This window comes from Manduca sexta, chromosome 19, assembly GCF_014839805.1.
Source record: "Manduca sexta isolate Smith_Timp_Sample1 chromosome 19, JHU_Msex_v1.0, whole genome shotgun sequence".
Classification (NCBI taxonomy): Eukaryota; Metazoa; Arthropoda; class Insecta; order Lepidoptera; family Sphingidae; genus Manduca; species Manduca sexta.
Window position 1 is genome coordinate 7,551,836 of NC_051133.1, and position 16,459 is coordinate 7,568,294.

General features: G+C 32.9%; 1 protein-coding gene across 3 annotated transcripts; it reads left to right on the forward strand.

The window, feature by feature from the left end:
• Positions 1-1,331: 1,331 nt before the first annotated feature.
• Positions 1,332-14,183, forward strand: LOC115444026 (glutamate receptor ionotropic, kainate 3). 3 transcript variants are annotated; one of them, XR_005112628.1, is made up of 17 exons: positions 1,332-1,668; positions 1,883-2,028; positions 2,754-2,921; positions 3,736-3,893; positions 5,915-6,111; positions 6,563-6,804; positions 7,183-7,287; positions 7,361-7,474; positions 7,546-7,740; positions 7,995-8,156; positions 8,836-9,035; positions 9,320-9,518; positions 9,949-10,037; positions 10,319-10,449; positions 10,530-10,646; positions 12,818-12,971; positions 13,597-13,684. XR_005112628.1 is itself a non-coding variant. In XM_037440444.1 (17 exons), the coding sequence occupies exons 1-17, from the start codon at positions 1,599-1,601 to the stop codon at positions 13,855-13,857; spliced, it is 2,721 nt and encodes a 906-aa protein (XP_037296341.1). In that variant the 5' UTR covers positions 1,332-1,598; the 3' UTR covers positions 13,858-14,183. The 3 variants fall into 3 exon arrangements, 2 of the variants coding, with proteins under 2 accessions (XP_037296341.1, XP_030025500.2); XM_037440444.1 differs by having other exon boundaries at positions 10,319-10,469; positions 12,818-12,964; positions 13,597-14,183; XM_030169640.2 differs by lacking the exons at positions 12,818-12,971; positions 13,597-13,684 and having other exon boundaries at positions 10,530-10,648.
• Positions 14,184-16,459: the final 2,276 nt, after the last annotated feature.

Below are 16,459 nucleotides of genomic sequence, written 5' to 3' on the forward strand. Positions count from 1 at the left end.
ACAGCATTTTAATGCGGCTTAAGTGCAGAGCGTACACAAATAAGTTTCGTAACATAAGTCGTAAATATTTTATTGTACTTTATCGATCCAGCATTGTGAAGTTTCCAATTGACGTACACGAGCGATTTTAATCCGAATTGTGTTTTATTTAAATTGAATTATAAAATAAATTGTCCTTGATGTAAATATTTACCTGTTTTTTGTGTAAAAACAAGAAAAATACTTAACGGAGAGGAAAGAATGTAGTATATTATACTTTAATTGTGTATTGAATGTCTCAGATACTTATTTGTATAAGTCGCAAGTCTATATCGTCGATAAATTTATGTTTCGCACGTCCAGTGAGTCAACACTCTACGTTACCGACGTGCATACTAAGAATCTTGCGAAATGTAAAATTACTGGGTTTATGGGTTTCTGTATTAGAGAATTTTTTTTTTATAGTTTTCAATCATAATCTTAATTCAATTATTATTCTATTAATATCATGAATGCGAAAGTTGGGAAGATGATTTAATGTTTGTTAGACGTAAATGTACGAACTACTGAATGAATTTAGATAAAATTAAGAACATAATATACATAGCAAAAATACCAATTGAGACTTTGCTTCTGGAAAAGGTTTTTATAAGTATTATCTAAAATAGATAAGTGCGTTTCAAATATGCAAAATGCTAAATTTTTTATCGGTATATAAAAAGAATCTTTTCTAAATGAAAATGCCTAATAATTTCAACATATATTAAAGTAGGTACTTACTACTACATTAAGGCATAAAAAAGAATAGCCAACGTTTGCTAATGTTCAAAATTTAAGTTACCAGCTTTTAAGTATTGATACTAACAAGTAAAATCCACTGTTGAAATATTCATTCTAAAAAAAAATCAACTACTATAACTTATATTATGTACTTACTAAACTGTATAACATCCAAAACTTGTTTAAATCATGTTGCTCTAAAGCCATAATAAGTAAATAATTAATGGAATCTCAATCTTAAGATGGACTTGCCTTGCTCTTTTGTTACTATTTTAGAGCCTTTGTTAATGCAGTTGTTCAAGAATACTGCATAGTAACGTAACAAATACCGCTCTCGTTTATAGGTCAACCAACACAATCTCTAAGAACTATTCTTAACAAGAATATAATTTTATTGCTCGCGCATACCTTTTTTAAGTCCGACGGATAAATATCTCAGACCTTTGGCCTATATAACTAATCCATGCTGAAGCGGCAGTTGTAATTTTTGTTAGTATATCGTATACTCTGCGATCTTGTTCGCCAGACGGTATTGAGATAAAGTGTGTCGTTTTGTGGAAAACTCGTCCTAAATATAGTCGGCGGATTATTTCCGACGCGTCATGTCGCGAGCGCTGCCGTCCCAATACCAATCTAAACACATTACCGAAAGTCGGCCTAAGCTCTGAACGTTTATTACGCTTCTGTTTTAAAACATTGATTAACTAAAGTTCACACAATGTTGGGCGTGCAACATAAACTCATCAGATTTTATAGCTCTTAGGATTTCGTGTGTTGGTGGTGGTTTTTATAGTGTTCACTTTTCATAAATAAACCGATGAGTATATTCAACTAACAATATGATCGTCATATTTTTGTTTCTATTTTTGCTGCACTCTCAATGTGGTTTATCGGATGACAGACTGATAGGTTAGTAGAATTGTTTTATTTATTTTTATCAGTTATATTTGTCATGCTGTTCTTGAGATAAATACTATGTATCTAAAATTGTGTTTGTTGTTTGATTAATTTTATAAGCAACTGAAGCAACCCAAACAAAATGCTAAATAACTCTAACCGCAAAAACCTCGGCTGTTTCAAATTCGTTAGAACTGTGGTTGATTCAAATTGTAACTTGTTCCAGGCGGTATATTCTACAAAGATGCGGAAGACATGCAAGTCGCTTTAAAAATAAGCGCTAAAATGTATAATTATACTACTTCGATTAAAGAAGTATCAAAACGAGGAGAGATTTTAGAAATCAGCAAACTCGTGTGCGAACTTGCAAAGGTAAATCATCACAATTTTAATAAAGTCGTCGCTCGTGACCGTGCATTAAACAAAATCGGTGAATTAAGTATTGCCTGTCGTCAGTTGGTATTAATCTGAGACTCTCGGCTCGAAGTAGGTACACAGTGTGCTATTTATCCCTTTTTTTATCCTGCGTCACTGAGACGTTCATTCTGTGAATGGATATGTTTGTATTTATGAATACTGAGTTTTGATATTAATAACCAAGAAATATCCTTAATGCTAAAATCTTAAGATGCTATTTAGTGAAATTATTCATTGAAGAAATGCATTTTTTATGCTAACATTGGTTATTCATAAGGACGTACTAATCATCCATAAATATGTCGTTCATTATACCTGTGGCGACTGGATTATGAAAGGTTAAATGTACATGTATATGATATCCCATTCATGATTTCATAATGTTACATTTAGGCATCCCCTGACATTTAATGAATAGAGGGTATTTGAGCTAAATTCATTGAGTCCAATGTGAGTTACTGAACCGCCTGTTGGCTAGTTGGGTAGGGTTGAGATACGTTTTGAAGTCCCTCACTGTACACATCCGATGACCTCACTGAGACACAAATCTAATAAAATTATATTTTTTAACTAAAAACTTTCCACAACATATTCATCCGATCGTCAAAGCAGCGTTCATAACATCACAAAACAGAGATGATGTATGAGAAAAAAATATCGGGCTATTTGATATCTTTCAGGAAGGAGTAGTCGGTATAATCGACGGTCTAGGAGGACGTGCAAGCGAACACATCCAAGCCGTGAGTGATATGCTTGAGCTACCTCACGTGATAATACCACACAATGATTTATACGCTCAGAACTGGTCGGTCTTAAACATGTACCCCAGTCCCATAGCGTATAACAGCGTAAGTTAAAATTATTTACACATTTTGTTGACTTTCCGATACCTCAAGTCTCTGATAATAGCTTTGTGGCTGAGAGCTCAAATTTTCTTCAATCTTTAGTATAGTCTTATGCGAGAAACTTGACAACTTGCAACCGTGGATCTAGGTTCTATTTTAATATCTCTATATACTCGTAATATTATTGATCTATTTTACTAATTTACATTTACATTAAAATTTACACGATCAACTTGACACTAGTCACTAAATGACCTGATGTCAGATCCACTATCGAGTGACCTATTAAAAAAATATAAATCTCCGAAAGAAAAAGCATTCAAGAATAATGCAGCTTCTTATTACTTAAAGAGTTTTCAGAATTGGATCAGAAGTTCCAGGGAATATGTACCTAGTATATTCAAACTCACAAACTTTACCTCTGCAATATTAACTTACATATAGGTACAAAGATTGGATATTCAGCAAAACTACTGTTTGTTAAAGAAAATGCGTTTTTCTCAAATTGACCTTGTTGCCTAACTTAGTACTAAATCAGTTTTTATAACCAGTTACGTAAATATAATCTACGTTAATTACTCCTTGTAAGCAGTCTCTGCAAAGAATCTAAATAAATTCACGAATTTTATGCCATTATATTATACATGATTTGATGTTTCGAAGACTGTAGCCTTTAAGATCGCAACGCGGGTGAGGTGTTGGTCATGAGAAAAAAATGTGTTATAACTTACCCTTCATGTTAAAATTATGCATTTTTTTATAACTTTTATATGACTTTCTATGCGTTGCATCGAAATATTATGTGTTTTTTTTTCAGGCTTTAAAAAATATTATAGAATACAAAGAGTGGAAAAACTTCACGCTATTATACGTAAGGGGGAATAGTTTATTAAAAATGACGGATCTGATGAGTATGGGGAACAGTACCGACAAACACACGGTTATAGTCAGGGAACTAAGTGGAGATGATTACAGGTCAGTTTTATATTATAATATCTATCTTAATGTAATAAGGATAAAAATTGGACGCAGTTTTGCTAAAGCGGAACCAATCCACCAGCTCAACAAAGTTGAATTAGTTATGCCATTAATATCAGAGTTATTATTTTCATATAGAGACGCGTCAATTGTTATAACATTTTATGGTGGTAGAATGCTTCATACAAAACAACGTTAAAAATATGCGAGATTTCCAACGGATAGATCTATCGACGACTTTTAAACAATAATTTATTTATTTTAATTCACAAAGTAAATATAAGTTAAATTGGGTCCTTATTAAATAACCCAAACTAATAATCATGTTAAAAATTTTTTTTGGAGCCAAATATTTTACTATGAATGTTAGTTAAAAACATGCAATTGTGTTTCTATACTTTTATCTTCCACATTATAACAATTATAATTATTTAGTTAAATATAATTTGACAACAAACGGACGTTATAGACTATATAGGGTAAATAAGATAAATTAGATAGGGATAGGGCCTTGAAGGCTTTGGCCTAAAATATTTAGATATTTAGAATAACTACTTGTAATAAGATTTCGGCACTCGTGCTTATAATGAAATATATGCACATAAACGTAAAAAACGGATGTTCTAGACTTTAGAACGTAAGTTTTATGTTCTCTAGAATCAAGAGTGTCGTAAAAACCTTTCTGCATATTATTTATTTTTTTATAAACTTCACCAGTCGCACGAGTACTAACATAATTGTATACTAAAAATCGATGAAATCAGACCAAATAGTGGTTCTTTAGTCACGATGTACTTACAGCTGGCATAGTTTAATGTTCGTGTACCATAATTTATCGTCAATTAATTAATACACGGTTATGCCTTTTATGATTTATCCCCGAAGGGCGGGGTAAGCCGATAAATAACTGTGAGTGGACCCACTTTTTGCCATATGTATTCCGTCCCATGATAGAGAGTGAGCCCTTCGCCATGTCAGGTACAAATTATAGACTCCGGGTTGATACTGAGCAGGAAAACTCAATACAATTTTGAGCCACTGCGGGATTCGAACCCAGGATCTCAGATCGGTGGTCGTACCAATTGCGCAATATAAGTACAGCACCGAGGCAGTCGTGTTACTAATAAAATGGGGTAAAAAAAACTCAAGGGACGAAAGAAATGAATATTCTATTGAAACTGTTGTCGGATAAAGCAACCTCTCTCCGTTTTTAATGTTAATTTTGTTAACGAAACAAAATTCGATATTCTTACATTTAGATATCGATATGTATTTTCCGATATAATATATATTGATAGTTTAATTGGCCGAAGAGTTGCCTGATATCCGTTATACCTATCTCTAAAAACTTCGTATCTAAATAAAATACAAGCAACTAAACTTTTCTCATGGGTGAAAAAAAATAATAGTACGGTTAAAAATCTCTCTAAAGTGTTTATTGGGTAAAATCACTATTTTGGACTTCGAAACGAAACATAACACAATGATTGTTTATTTGCTATTTTTAAATAAAGTATTGCATCATGGGCAATAGACGTACAATATATTTGTCGTAAAACGTTTCTATGATATTTAACGAAACGTTATCTTTGTGCTGGGGCTACCACGTGGGCGTTTAAGACGTCTTCGTTCTTGTTTGTAGCAAAACGTGCTTTGTGTTGCACATGAGGGGGTTTTGCTTTGCGAATGCATCCATGGGACGGAACAGGTGAAGGTGCTAACAAAGATTTACAGAACATCATAAGTGTCGTTTATTTGTCATTTTTTAAAACATATTACATATTATTTTATACATATATGTATATTCCCGCCTTAGTAAATTAAATAAAAAAATTATTAAACTGATATCAAAACGTCTATTTGAAATCAATGATTTATTCTTACGACGTTGAAGTATGACATTATCGTAAATCATAAATGTCTGGACATGACTGAGGAAAATTAAGGTCCCGTCAACTTTCCAACATAAAGTGGGGCAAAGCTACTACAGATAAATATTTTATAAATATTAATTTCAGAGACGTGTTAATAAATGCGAAGCAGAACGGCTGTGTAAACTTCGTGGTAGACTGTCCGTCGAGGAATCTGGAACAGTTATTGAGCCACGCTCAACAAGTCGCCTTAATGGCGGAGGAACATTCGTATATCATTTTGTCGCCTGATCTATTTACCCTGGACTTGGAGCGATACAGATATGGCGGTGTTAATATGACTGGTATATTTAATTCCACATAAATTAAAGAGCTGTAATGGTCTTTATAATTTGCTTTTGTCTCCCAGTTATTAAAACCTGCGGTTCTTTTTGTATTAAAAGGGTCAAGTGACCGGATTAGTACCATTGTCTTAAAAATAAACGATATGACATGACATGAAACATTGTGTTTCGTGTAGTCAGTCAGATTTCTAGAGACCCAAACAATTATCTTCTTTTCGCCCATCGCTAATTTCGTTATAGGCCAACAGTGCCTCTAGGTTTTTATTTTACATTTAACAAAAAGTTCCCAAATTTACTCATTAGCCTGTTTACACTATATAAAAATAGAGTTGGGCTAAATTATTTAGAACTGTCATTTTCATATTGCAGCCTTTAAACTTTCGAACTTGTAACTTATTTATCTTCTATCGCTTCCTGTCAAGGAATATATTATGACGTTTGTCCTATACAGGTTTCCGTATGGCCAAAACTTCGAACAATGAAATATTGTGGAACTTAACTGCTCAATTTAATGAAGATACGGGAAGTTCTTTTGAACCTGATGATATAAACACTAATATATTATTGATACATGATGCTATAGTAGTGTTCAATGCCGCTATGGACAAAGTGAACGTCACACCATCTGAGCTTGATTGTGATAATTATGAGTCATGGACATATGGATCAACTCTGCTTAACTTTATGAAAACGGTATTAATAAGGAGTCCGGCAGACGCTGTCAACTAGTTACCGAGAAACAACATTTACGAAACTGACGGTGCTGACAGTTGCTATAATTTTTAAGGTTACTGTAGTTACTAAAGTCTGTTGAAACAACTATCAGTTTTATCGGGAAGAGTTAACGACGTTTGCGCAACTCCTTATAGTTAATAATAAAAAACAATATTTCGAAGCTCATCCGTTACCTATAAATAAATCCTCCAAGTGGAAACCGGTAATGTCGTACTTGAGACAAATATTTACTTAAGTCTGTATACTTATTATGATAAATGTCTCTATTTTATAGTTACTTATAGTCTAAACATAAAAAATATATTTTTTCTACTATTCAATTTATTTTCCTTTTAGAACAAAATTGAAGGTTTAACAAGAACGTTGCTATTTGATGGCTTTGGACAGAGGGTTGATGTTACTATGGATTTATTAGAATTGACTCCATCTGGTAATCAAACTGTTAGTATACTATAGTGTGAGATACTTAGAGATATAATATTTTATTTGTTCATGTGTATTATTAATATTACAGATTGGAACGTGGAAGGGAAACAATTTGTTGATAGAAAGACCTATAACACCCGGGACAGAAATAGGAGAAGAATCTATCCTAAAAAATAAAAGTTTGATAGTTCTCATATCTAAGGTAAATTTACTGAAATTAAAAAAAGATGAACCGTTATAACATTTAACTATAAAAGCATTCTTGATTTTTAGACCGCACCTTACGGCTTCGAGAAACAATCGTCCACGGAATTGGAAGATAACGATCGCTACGAAGGATTCACAATAGATCTGATTGATATGTTGTCAAATATTCTAGGTTTTAGCTATAAATTCAGAGTCGAGAGTAATTATGGTTCTCTTGATACTGGCGAATGGGATGGAATGGTCCGCGAGCTAATGGACGAGGTATGTTTTGTGTGTTTTTTATGGAAACCTGCATAATATAGGTATACTAAATCTCATATATACTACATTTATCTGCATTTACATGTATCTGCTAACTTGCCTTACGCCAGTGAACTTTATCATCATATTGTACAGTTTCTTTTTCGACAATTTTGAATTGATGACATCATTATTATTAATACAATACTTAGCTGTATGTTCCATCTTTAATATTTTATATTATGATATTATTTTATGAAATCTACTGATTACAGAAAGCAGATTTGGCAATATGTGACTTAACTATCACAGCCGAAAGACAATCTGCCATCGATTTCTCACAGCCATTCATGACACTTGGTATTGGTATACTTTATAAAGAGCCAAGCAAACAACCACCTGAAATGTTTTCTTTCATGGCTGTGTTTTCAAAAGAGGTAATTATAGTACATATATTTTTTTGTGTTTGTAAATGTAGTTCACTGAGGTGATTAAAAAAAAGTATAAACTTGTTGATAGACCCTGGGGAACCTGATTCATAGCGCCGCGTTATGTTTGGAGAAATATATTAATCACACTATCCGTCCGCAGCTGAATAGTTATGGTTAGATTTCATGTTAAATACTAATTTGGAAACTACCAGCAATAATACTTACGTAATATTTAGCAGAACTGATTTATCATGAGCAATAACAGTAATTTGTGATTTTTGAAAACAACTGGTGCGTATAATTGTAACAGTTATAACAGTTATTAATGATTTTTTAAATCGTAAAGATATTAATGCAATATGTCACGTAGCGGAGAAAAGGTAAAACCAGCAATCAGTTTCTTGATGGAGCAGCTCAGAAGCCAATTGAGTTTACTTACATCATAAATGGGCTGATATAAACTGAAATCTTTGTTGTTACGGTTAATTAATGCTCCAGAAAATCGGCTCCGCGACAATCTTCTGACTTTTCCATTAAAAAATGCCAACGCTCCCATCATACCTACAACATTAGGTACTCAAGGGGAGCAACTACCATTTACCCTTAGGTACCCACTACTTGCAACTTTCATCGCTAAAATAGAAACTGCTAAGGAAAACAACAATCCCGGGTCTGATTTTTGCAGGTTTGGTACAATATGATGCTAATTCAGTTAGGGTTGGGGTGCATTATGATTTTCATCGGGCGCATTTCACAAAAGGAATGGCAAAATCCCGTACCGTGTATCGAGCAGCCTGAAGAACTTAGCAATCAGTTCAGCTTCGCTAATTCGGTGTGGCTTATCATTGGTTCTGTGATGCAGCAGGGATCGGAGATTGCTCCTATGTATGTATTTAAAAAATTCACAAAATAAATTCAAAATTATTTTTGGTAAATTACATCATGGTAATCACTACTACTATACTGTTTAGAAATGTGAAATGCGTGTTTTTCTCCCGTAGAAAAAAAAAATGTATAAATTTTCGCACCTACTCATAATGTCTGAACTAGTAAATACGAATATAGTAGTAAATATTATGATATACAATATTCCATAAAAATATTTAAAATTATTTTATTTTTTTAGAAAAGATTATTAAAATTTAAATATTAAAAAAATATATTTTCAGTGCTTTAGCTCCTCGAATGATCACTAGTGTATGGTGGTTCTTCACGATGGTGATGGTGGCTTCATATGTGGGAACTTTAGTAGCGTTCCTGACTGTCGAAAAGAACGTATTACCGTTTGAGACCCTGGACGAACTATACCGTCACAAATCGATCTCTTATGGGGCGAAAGTGAAAGGCTCAACTATAGATTTTTTCAAGGTAATGAAGTCGTGTATAATAAATATTTTTTATCTTGTGAGTGTAAGTTTAACTGATTTTATTGGTGGTATACCTAATTACAACAGCGTTATTTTGCTATGTAGCTCTTGTACCGCGATTAGGATCCTATTATTAAAATAAAAGGTTAATAATGTTTCTTATTGATACGGTTGCGAAGGTGCATGCATAAACTGCTGAATAGATTTAGATGAAATTTAACTCACAGATAGGTTATGGCCTGGGCGAACTTGTATGTTAAATTTTATTCCATAAATAGTATCACTTTTATTCCGTCAAAGACTTTCACCCGAGCAGATCCGCAACCAAAAACTAATAACTAAGGAGATGATAAGTTCTGAATTGTTTATAGTATTTTCTCTATAAATGGACATAATATGTTCTGATAAGATTTTAAATGTTTTATTTACAGAATTCAACAACGGACTTCCACGTGGAAATGTATAAAAAAATGAAAAGTCGCGGCTGGCTCGTCAAAAACAATGATGTCGGAGTGGCTTTGTTTGTATTAGCTTTATGAACCTTTGCGATATTTATACTCTAGTGTAATATACTCTGCAGAAAAAAAGATGGTATTTTCTGCTTACAACATTTTAAAATACCCACCGGGCCTATTGTTATTTAAAAATAACAAAATTTTACTTATAATTCCAATCGTAAACATTTTTTCTGTGGAGTATAAAGGTTGTGCTGTAATGGGTATATTTATTTCGTACTTCTTTGACCATTTTAATTATAATCATGAAAATACAAAGCAAATAATGTATTTTTTTTTTCAACAGGGCTGAAAACAGTACATACGCATTCTTTATGGAATCAACATCTATAGAATATTATAAGGAGAGACATTGTGATTTGATGCAAGTCGGCGATTTGCTCGATTCAAAGAGTTACGGAATTGGGATGAAAAAACGTATAACATTTGCATATTTAGTCAAATTTAGATTAATATATTTAATCACTATGTTACAGAGATAATACACTCTGTTACAGATTCCCCCCTACAAGCGGTACATTGACGATGCGCTGTTAAGATTGAAGGAAAAAGGTGAAATACAAAAATTGAAGGATGTTTGGTGGAAGGAAAAGAGGGGAGGCGGCAAGTGCGGAGTGAGTCATATTTCTTATTCTTTTAGGTATTAGAAAATTAGGTTAAAGAAGTCTATATGCGTGAAACTACCTTGTTTTAATAACAATAATTAATAATGAACAGCTTTAAGAATGTATTAAACTGTACTAAGATATATTTTTGACTTAGAAATACCATATTATGATTTCTTTGGAGCATGCAATTTATGTTAGAGAACGTTTAAAATTCAAACTTCGAACTAGAATAAATATTCTAATTCGAGTTGCTAAATAGCAACAAAAATAACTAAAAAAAAAATTAGGGATATTTAGAAAAATCACCCCATTCGTTAGATAGCTTATTTAAACCTCGGCTAGGGATTTTGCATTGTAAATCCTGATATCAACTACTAATCTTTCACGTTACATGTACATAAAATCCTTTAGTAAAGTGTAATTTTCTTTAGTCTAACTTTTGCATGTCTTGGGTACACAAATCGCTGGGTGTGTTAGTTTCCATGAAACACGAGTATAAACAACTACACTTAATGTGTAATTAAGGATCGCATGCAGATAATAGTTTTAATGCATCTTTAACTTTATTCACCTGTAGATAAAATTAGTTTGTTTTAAGCAAGTAAAAATAAACTATCTATTAAGTTGACTAGCTCCCGTTTTCTTTTAGCTGTCGCTGGGAAAGTAAAAAAGAATATTTTCGCCATTTTCGCTCGTCCGTCCATCTGTATAATACGATCATTTTATATCATACCATGTGTTACTCGCGGTTTCGCCAGCCTAAAATGCTATTCCAGCTACAAAGGAAACAAAATCCCTAAATCACTATAGCAAAGTGCGATCTGTTCGACGCTAGCGCCATCTACTTCATATATATCAGATTATAAATTCAAATATTTCCAAAGGATGCAAATTAGTGTCTATTCGTGTGCCAAATTTCATCTTAATCTCTTTAGGTGCTTCTGTGTTTACTCTTAACAAACAATTGAAAGTAATCTTCTATACTTATAATAAATCTGTAGAGAGGTTAATTCTGTACACGAAATATATTTCCAAAATAACTATCAGGGGGTGATTAGGGATCGATACTGATGCCAAAAATGCAATTAGTAAAATTTTTGTCTGTCTGTCTGTCTGTCTGTCTGTATAACCGTTATAGAAACAAAAACTACTCGACGGATTTTAACGAAACTTGGTACAATTATTTGTCATACTCCTGTGCTGGTTATAGTATACTTTTCATCACGCTACAATTAATAGGAGTAGAGCAGTGAAGGAAAATGTTGGGAAAACGGGAGAAGTTACTCCATTTTTTAAGCTTCCGTCGCGTGTGCAACCTTAATGGTTAAAGCTACACAGAAATCATGTATGACGGAAATGTTCTCCTTAAAATTATGTAAAAAATATCCCACGACAGCATATGTCTATCTTTTATGGTTGACTCACAATAACACGTGTAACTCCCGATAGCTTAGCAGTTCGAAGCTGTCTCATTATATTTGTCTACTCTTACGTTTATAACACTCTCAGTCATCCCTAATTAAAAAGTTAACATTATTATATATTCCATAAAAAGAATCATAGAAATCGGTATAGAAACACCAAAGTTATACATGAAATACGCTAATAATAAGCCATCATGCGTGAATACTGAATTATGCTATAAGGATTATTTTTGTATATATATAAGGTCGTGAACGCACAGGCGGGCGGCTTGCTTTGCACCTAGAGGCTAGCGAATCACCTAGCGAGTAGCTTCGTAAAACGAACATTCTCGAACGTTCGCAACCGGCTCCATTTTTGAAGTCCGAAATCCACGCGGGCGAAGCTGCGAGCGGAAGCTAGTCTGGAATAATATGATTAAAAGTAAGATTGGTAAAAATTGATTTCTGAAATACTGGGACCATAGCATGTGAAGTTCGACAACGACTATATTTAATTATATACGCCCAAGCTACTGCAAGTACATCAGGAGTAATTTATAGAATGGAAACATTTTATGGCACAACATGAGAAAGCTATTTTATGACTGTAATTTTTAAATACTGGCTTCTTTTATTAGGTATAAACAGTTGCATAATTAAAGATACTGGTCTTCCCGCGGCACAGCCAGGCATCCTCTTTAGATGCGAAGTTTAAAATAAATTCGATAAGCTCGGAATTAAAATCTCAAATGACGCTGTAATGGCGTTTTTCAGGTTAAAAACAACGAAGAGGAAAAACAACTGGGAATGAAGAATATGCTCGGTGCGTTCGTGGTATTAGGAGTGGGCTGTCTTATAGGACTGTTCTTATCGACTCTGGATATGCTGTGGGGGGTGTTTAAGCGGTCCGTTAAATACGGAGTAAGTGGTTTGTTATTTGCATTAAATTATTATTTATTTAATATCACGTAACATGAAGGTTATTTTGTTTCTAATATCCATGGCGTTTAGCAATTTAATGTGTGTTTTGAAATTTAATAGTATCCAAAAGAACTTTAACATTTATAATACGGATTTGGCACAGGTATTCAATTTTTCTACTTTAAGATCCATAACGTAATACGTATGATACGATATGATATAAATAAAATCATGGGTATTTAAGTAAAGTTTAGTAATTTAATTGTAAAATTATACAAAAAAAATATATATTTTATTTTTTTATTTTATTCAAAAGGAACAGAAAACAGTTACACATTAAATAAGTAAAGCAATATATCGCATGTTGAGTATCAGCCTGGAGTCAGATATTTGTGCCCGATTTGGCGATTAGCTTGTTCTTATTCACATAATGGGAAGAAACATATACTGCGAAAAGTGGGTGCCTTGGTTGCACCTGCCTATCCCTTCAGGGTTAAGGATGTGAAGGGAATTTGTATGTATTATCCTGAATCAGTTTTATTTGTTTTATTTATATATTTCCCAACTAATGACGAAAAAATCCACAACAAAAAAAAAGGGTTTTCCGACAATTTATAATTGTCATTTTACAGACAACATTCAAATACGAGCTAATAGAAGAGTTGAAATTTGCTCTCACGTTCAGTGGGAATGTGAAACCTGTGAAACGAAACCTGAAAGATGGCAGTTCAGAGGCGCTCGCCGAAGCCGAGAGGAAAGACGAAATTCGCTCGCTCAAGTCTATACGTTCTGGCAGATCTACGGATACACATCGAACTCATCACTCACATGGCTCAAGGCATTCATCTAGAAGTCTTAGTGTTGCGTTTGCTAAGAGGCGAGAGTACAGCTAGGATAAAAATTATAATCTTGACACAGTTACGCAATGATAAGATTTACATAATAATTTTAATCATTAAAAAACTAGTCATTAGAATATTTTAGTACATGTCATCTAATGATTCGATCAAAAAATCATACGCGCGATGGAAAGTGCTATGCATAAAATAATAATAAACTAGAACTAAAATAACACAAAGCATAATGCACTTTGATTTTATCAAATGACAGCTAAGAGCTCATCTCATAATATTCTCATTTGTTTGACTAGATTCAATAATCTTTAGAATCTGAATATGACTTCGAAACAGAAATATACAAGCATCTAACTATTTGGAAATACATAAATTAAGAAGGACTTTCGTTTATTACGAAATGAAAGGGTTTCTTTCCTATATACGTCGCTTCATTTTTATTAGTAAATAACCACAACTTTTAATATGAACTATTTTTATCAATAAATGCCAACAACTTTGAATGTTACCTACTTTCATCTTAGTTCGCTTCTAATTTGCTATGGGCTTATTCAGCACTAGGAAGAAGTATTAAATTAAAGTAAAATATATTTATACCAATGTTATGCTTATTTTTATAATGTATGTTGTTGAATAATACATTTAATTAATTTTTTGTCGTCATTTTATTGGTTTTGCTCGGGGTCGTTTCGTGGGAACATGTTTTCTCGGAACAAAGCAACCTAATCATAATAAAGTACTACAGCTTTTGTTGCCCACAGAGCGTAGCTTTCTATCAATGAAAATATTTTTTAAATGGGTTCAGAAATTGTCACAATTTATTTTTTCGAACAAATTGTAAAAATTACATATGTTACATATCATTATAGTAATTTTACATACTTCGCATCCTTTATGCAAGACAGAAAGCTTATTAAACCTCCCATGATATCTCAAAACTACGTAAAAGCTAAAATATTGTTTATTTATAGCTAATTTTAGGAATGGTAGAATTTTTCCATGAAATAAATTATAACTAAACTGAAGAGAGAAGACCAATAATGGACGTAGTTTATCCAATATAACAGCAGTTTTTGATTTCTTTCTGTTGTATTGCATTCTATAAATATTTATCTGGTGATTTTTAATATCCTTGACTTAGGCTTGTTTCACAAATTCAAGTAAACTTCTTTCCACAGTTATCGGATTAGAAAAAACTAATGAAATGCTCATTTGATTACCATTTATTTGGAAGCATAGATTAGAGTGTCTTTTATTTGATCTACTTATTTTTTTTATTACTTTGAATGACTAGATGAGCTTGCCGTTCGCCTGAAGGTAAAAACACCGTGCAATACCTTAAATTACAAGTTTGGTATTCCACTGCGCTCGCCATTTTAAGACACGAGGTGTTAAGCCTTGTTATGTCCAGGAAAATAGACATTTCGGTGGTACTTACCCAGGGGGACTGACACATATGAGAAACCTACCACCAGTCATACATACATTTATGTGACGAGTAGCAATTACCCACATTTTGTAAAATAGGCCCTTAACATCTAACAATATTCTCTCTAGTAGCGGCCATAAACTGATCGTGGCACGACTACATAAGATTCCAGTGGCCATTATTCTAGTGTCCGTCGTGAAATGGATACCGACCTCAGCCACCACAATCTTTCACGGAGCTTCCATTAGCCTAACAGATTGCTCGGCAAAAAGTTATAACTTTATTTATAAACCACGCCGAGGCACAGCGGGACGTTAACTTTTAGTTTTTATGTTTTCCCAATGAAGTTGTTTTTAGGACTGTGTTTTATGTACCATAATAACTAACAACCTTAATGGCTTGTATGAATTACTGTGCCACTTGGTATGATTTAGTGTATTACTTGTATGAGTATTTGCACCTATATTGTTACATATAAAAGGTATGCAGTGTTTTAAATAATTGGCAAAATCGATAAGGTTTGTATAATGAATAAAAACGTAATAATTAATTAAGTTAATCTTGATAGATTAACTTAATTAATTATTACGTTCATCATAGTCATAGTCTAGTACTTATATCTCTAAAGGACTAGTCAGAGATGCAGCTACTGGACCTATGTTTTGCCTAATTTATTTCCGATCCATGATTGATATTAACAAGTCTACCGTTGTTTGAAACAACTTCACTAGTTCTAACCGATTTTAATTTTTTCAAAGTAAAAATCTTACTTATACATATTTCGATTGCTTGGGACATAGGGTGCAAACTAAATCATTTATTTCACAGCATAGCCTTTTAGAAATTATCTATTATTTTTGTAAAACTTATTTAAATAAAATTAAATTTAAATAAATCTACTTATGAAATTTATTATTAATCAATCAATTCAGTAATAATTGCTTAACATATTTTTATTTATACCATCCGAAATACCATTCTGAATATTTCAATTTTATTGTCACATCCAAAATAGTAAAGGGGGAAACAGACTCTTTTCAATCAGCCGGCGTTCATTAACGCACCCACATCAGATAGACGTACGAGGAAAGGCAGCCGCCACTTATCTTGTACCCACTCCTAATTAACCGCTTGACAAGACTCATTCACCTTATGCCCTGGTATGTCACAAATACATGACCGTTTGCAAGATTAAGTAAGTAAATTACTTAG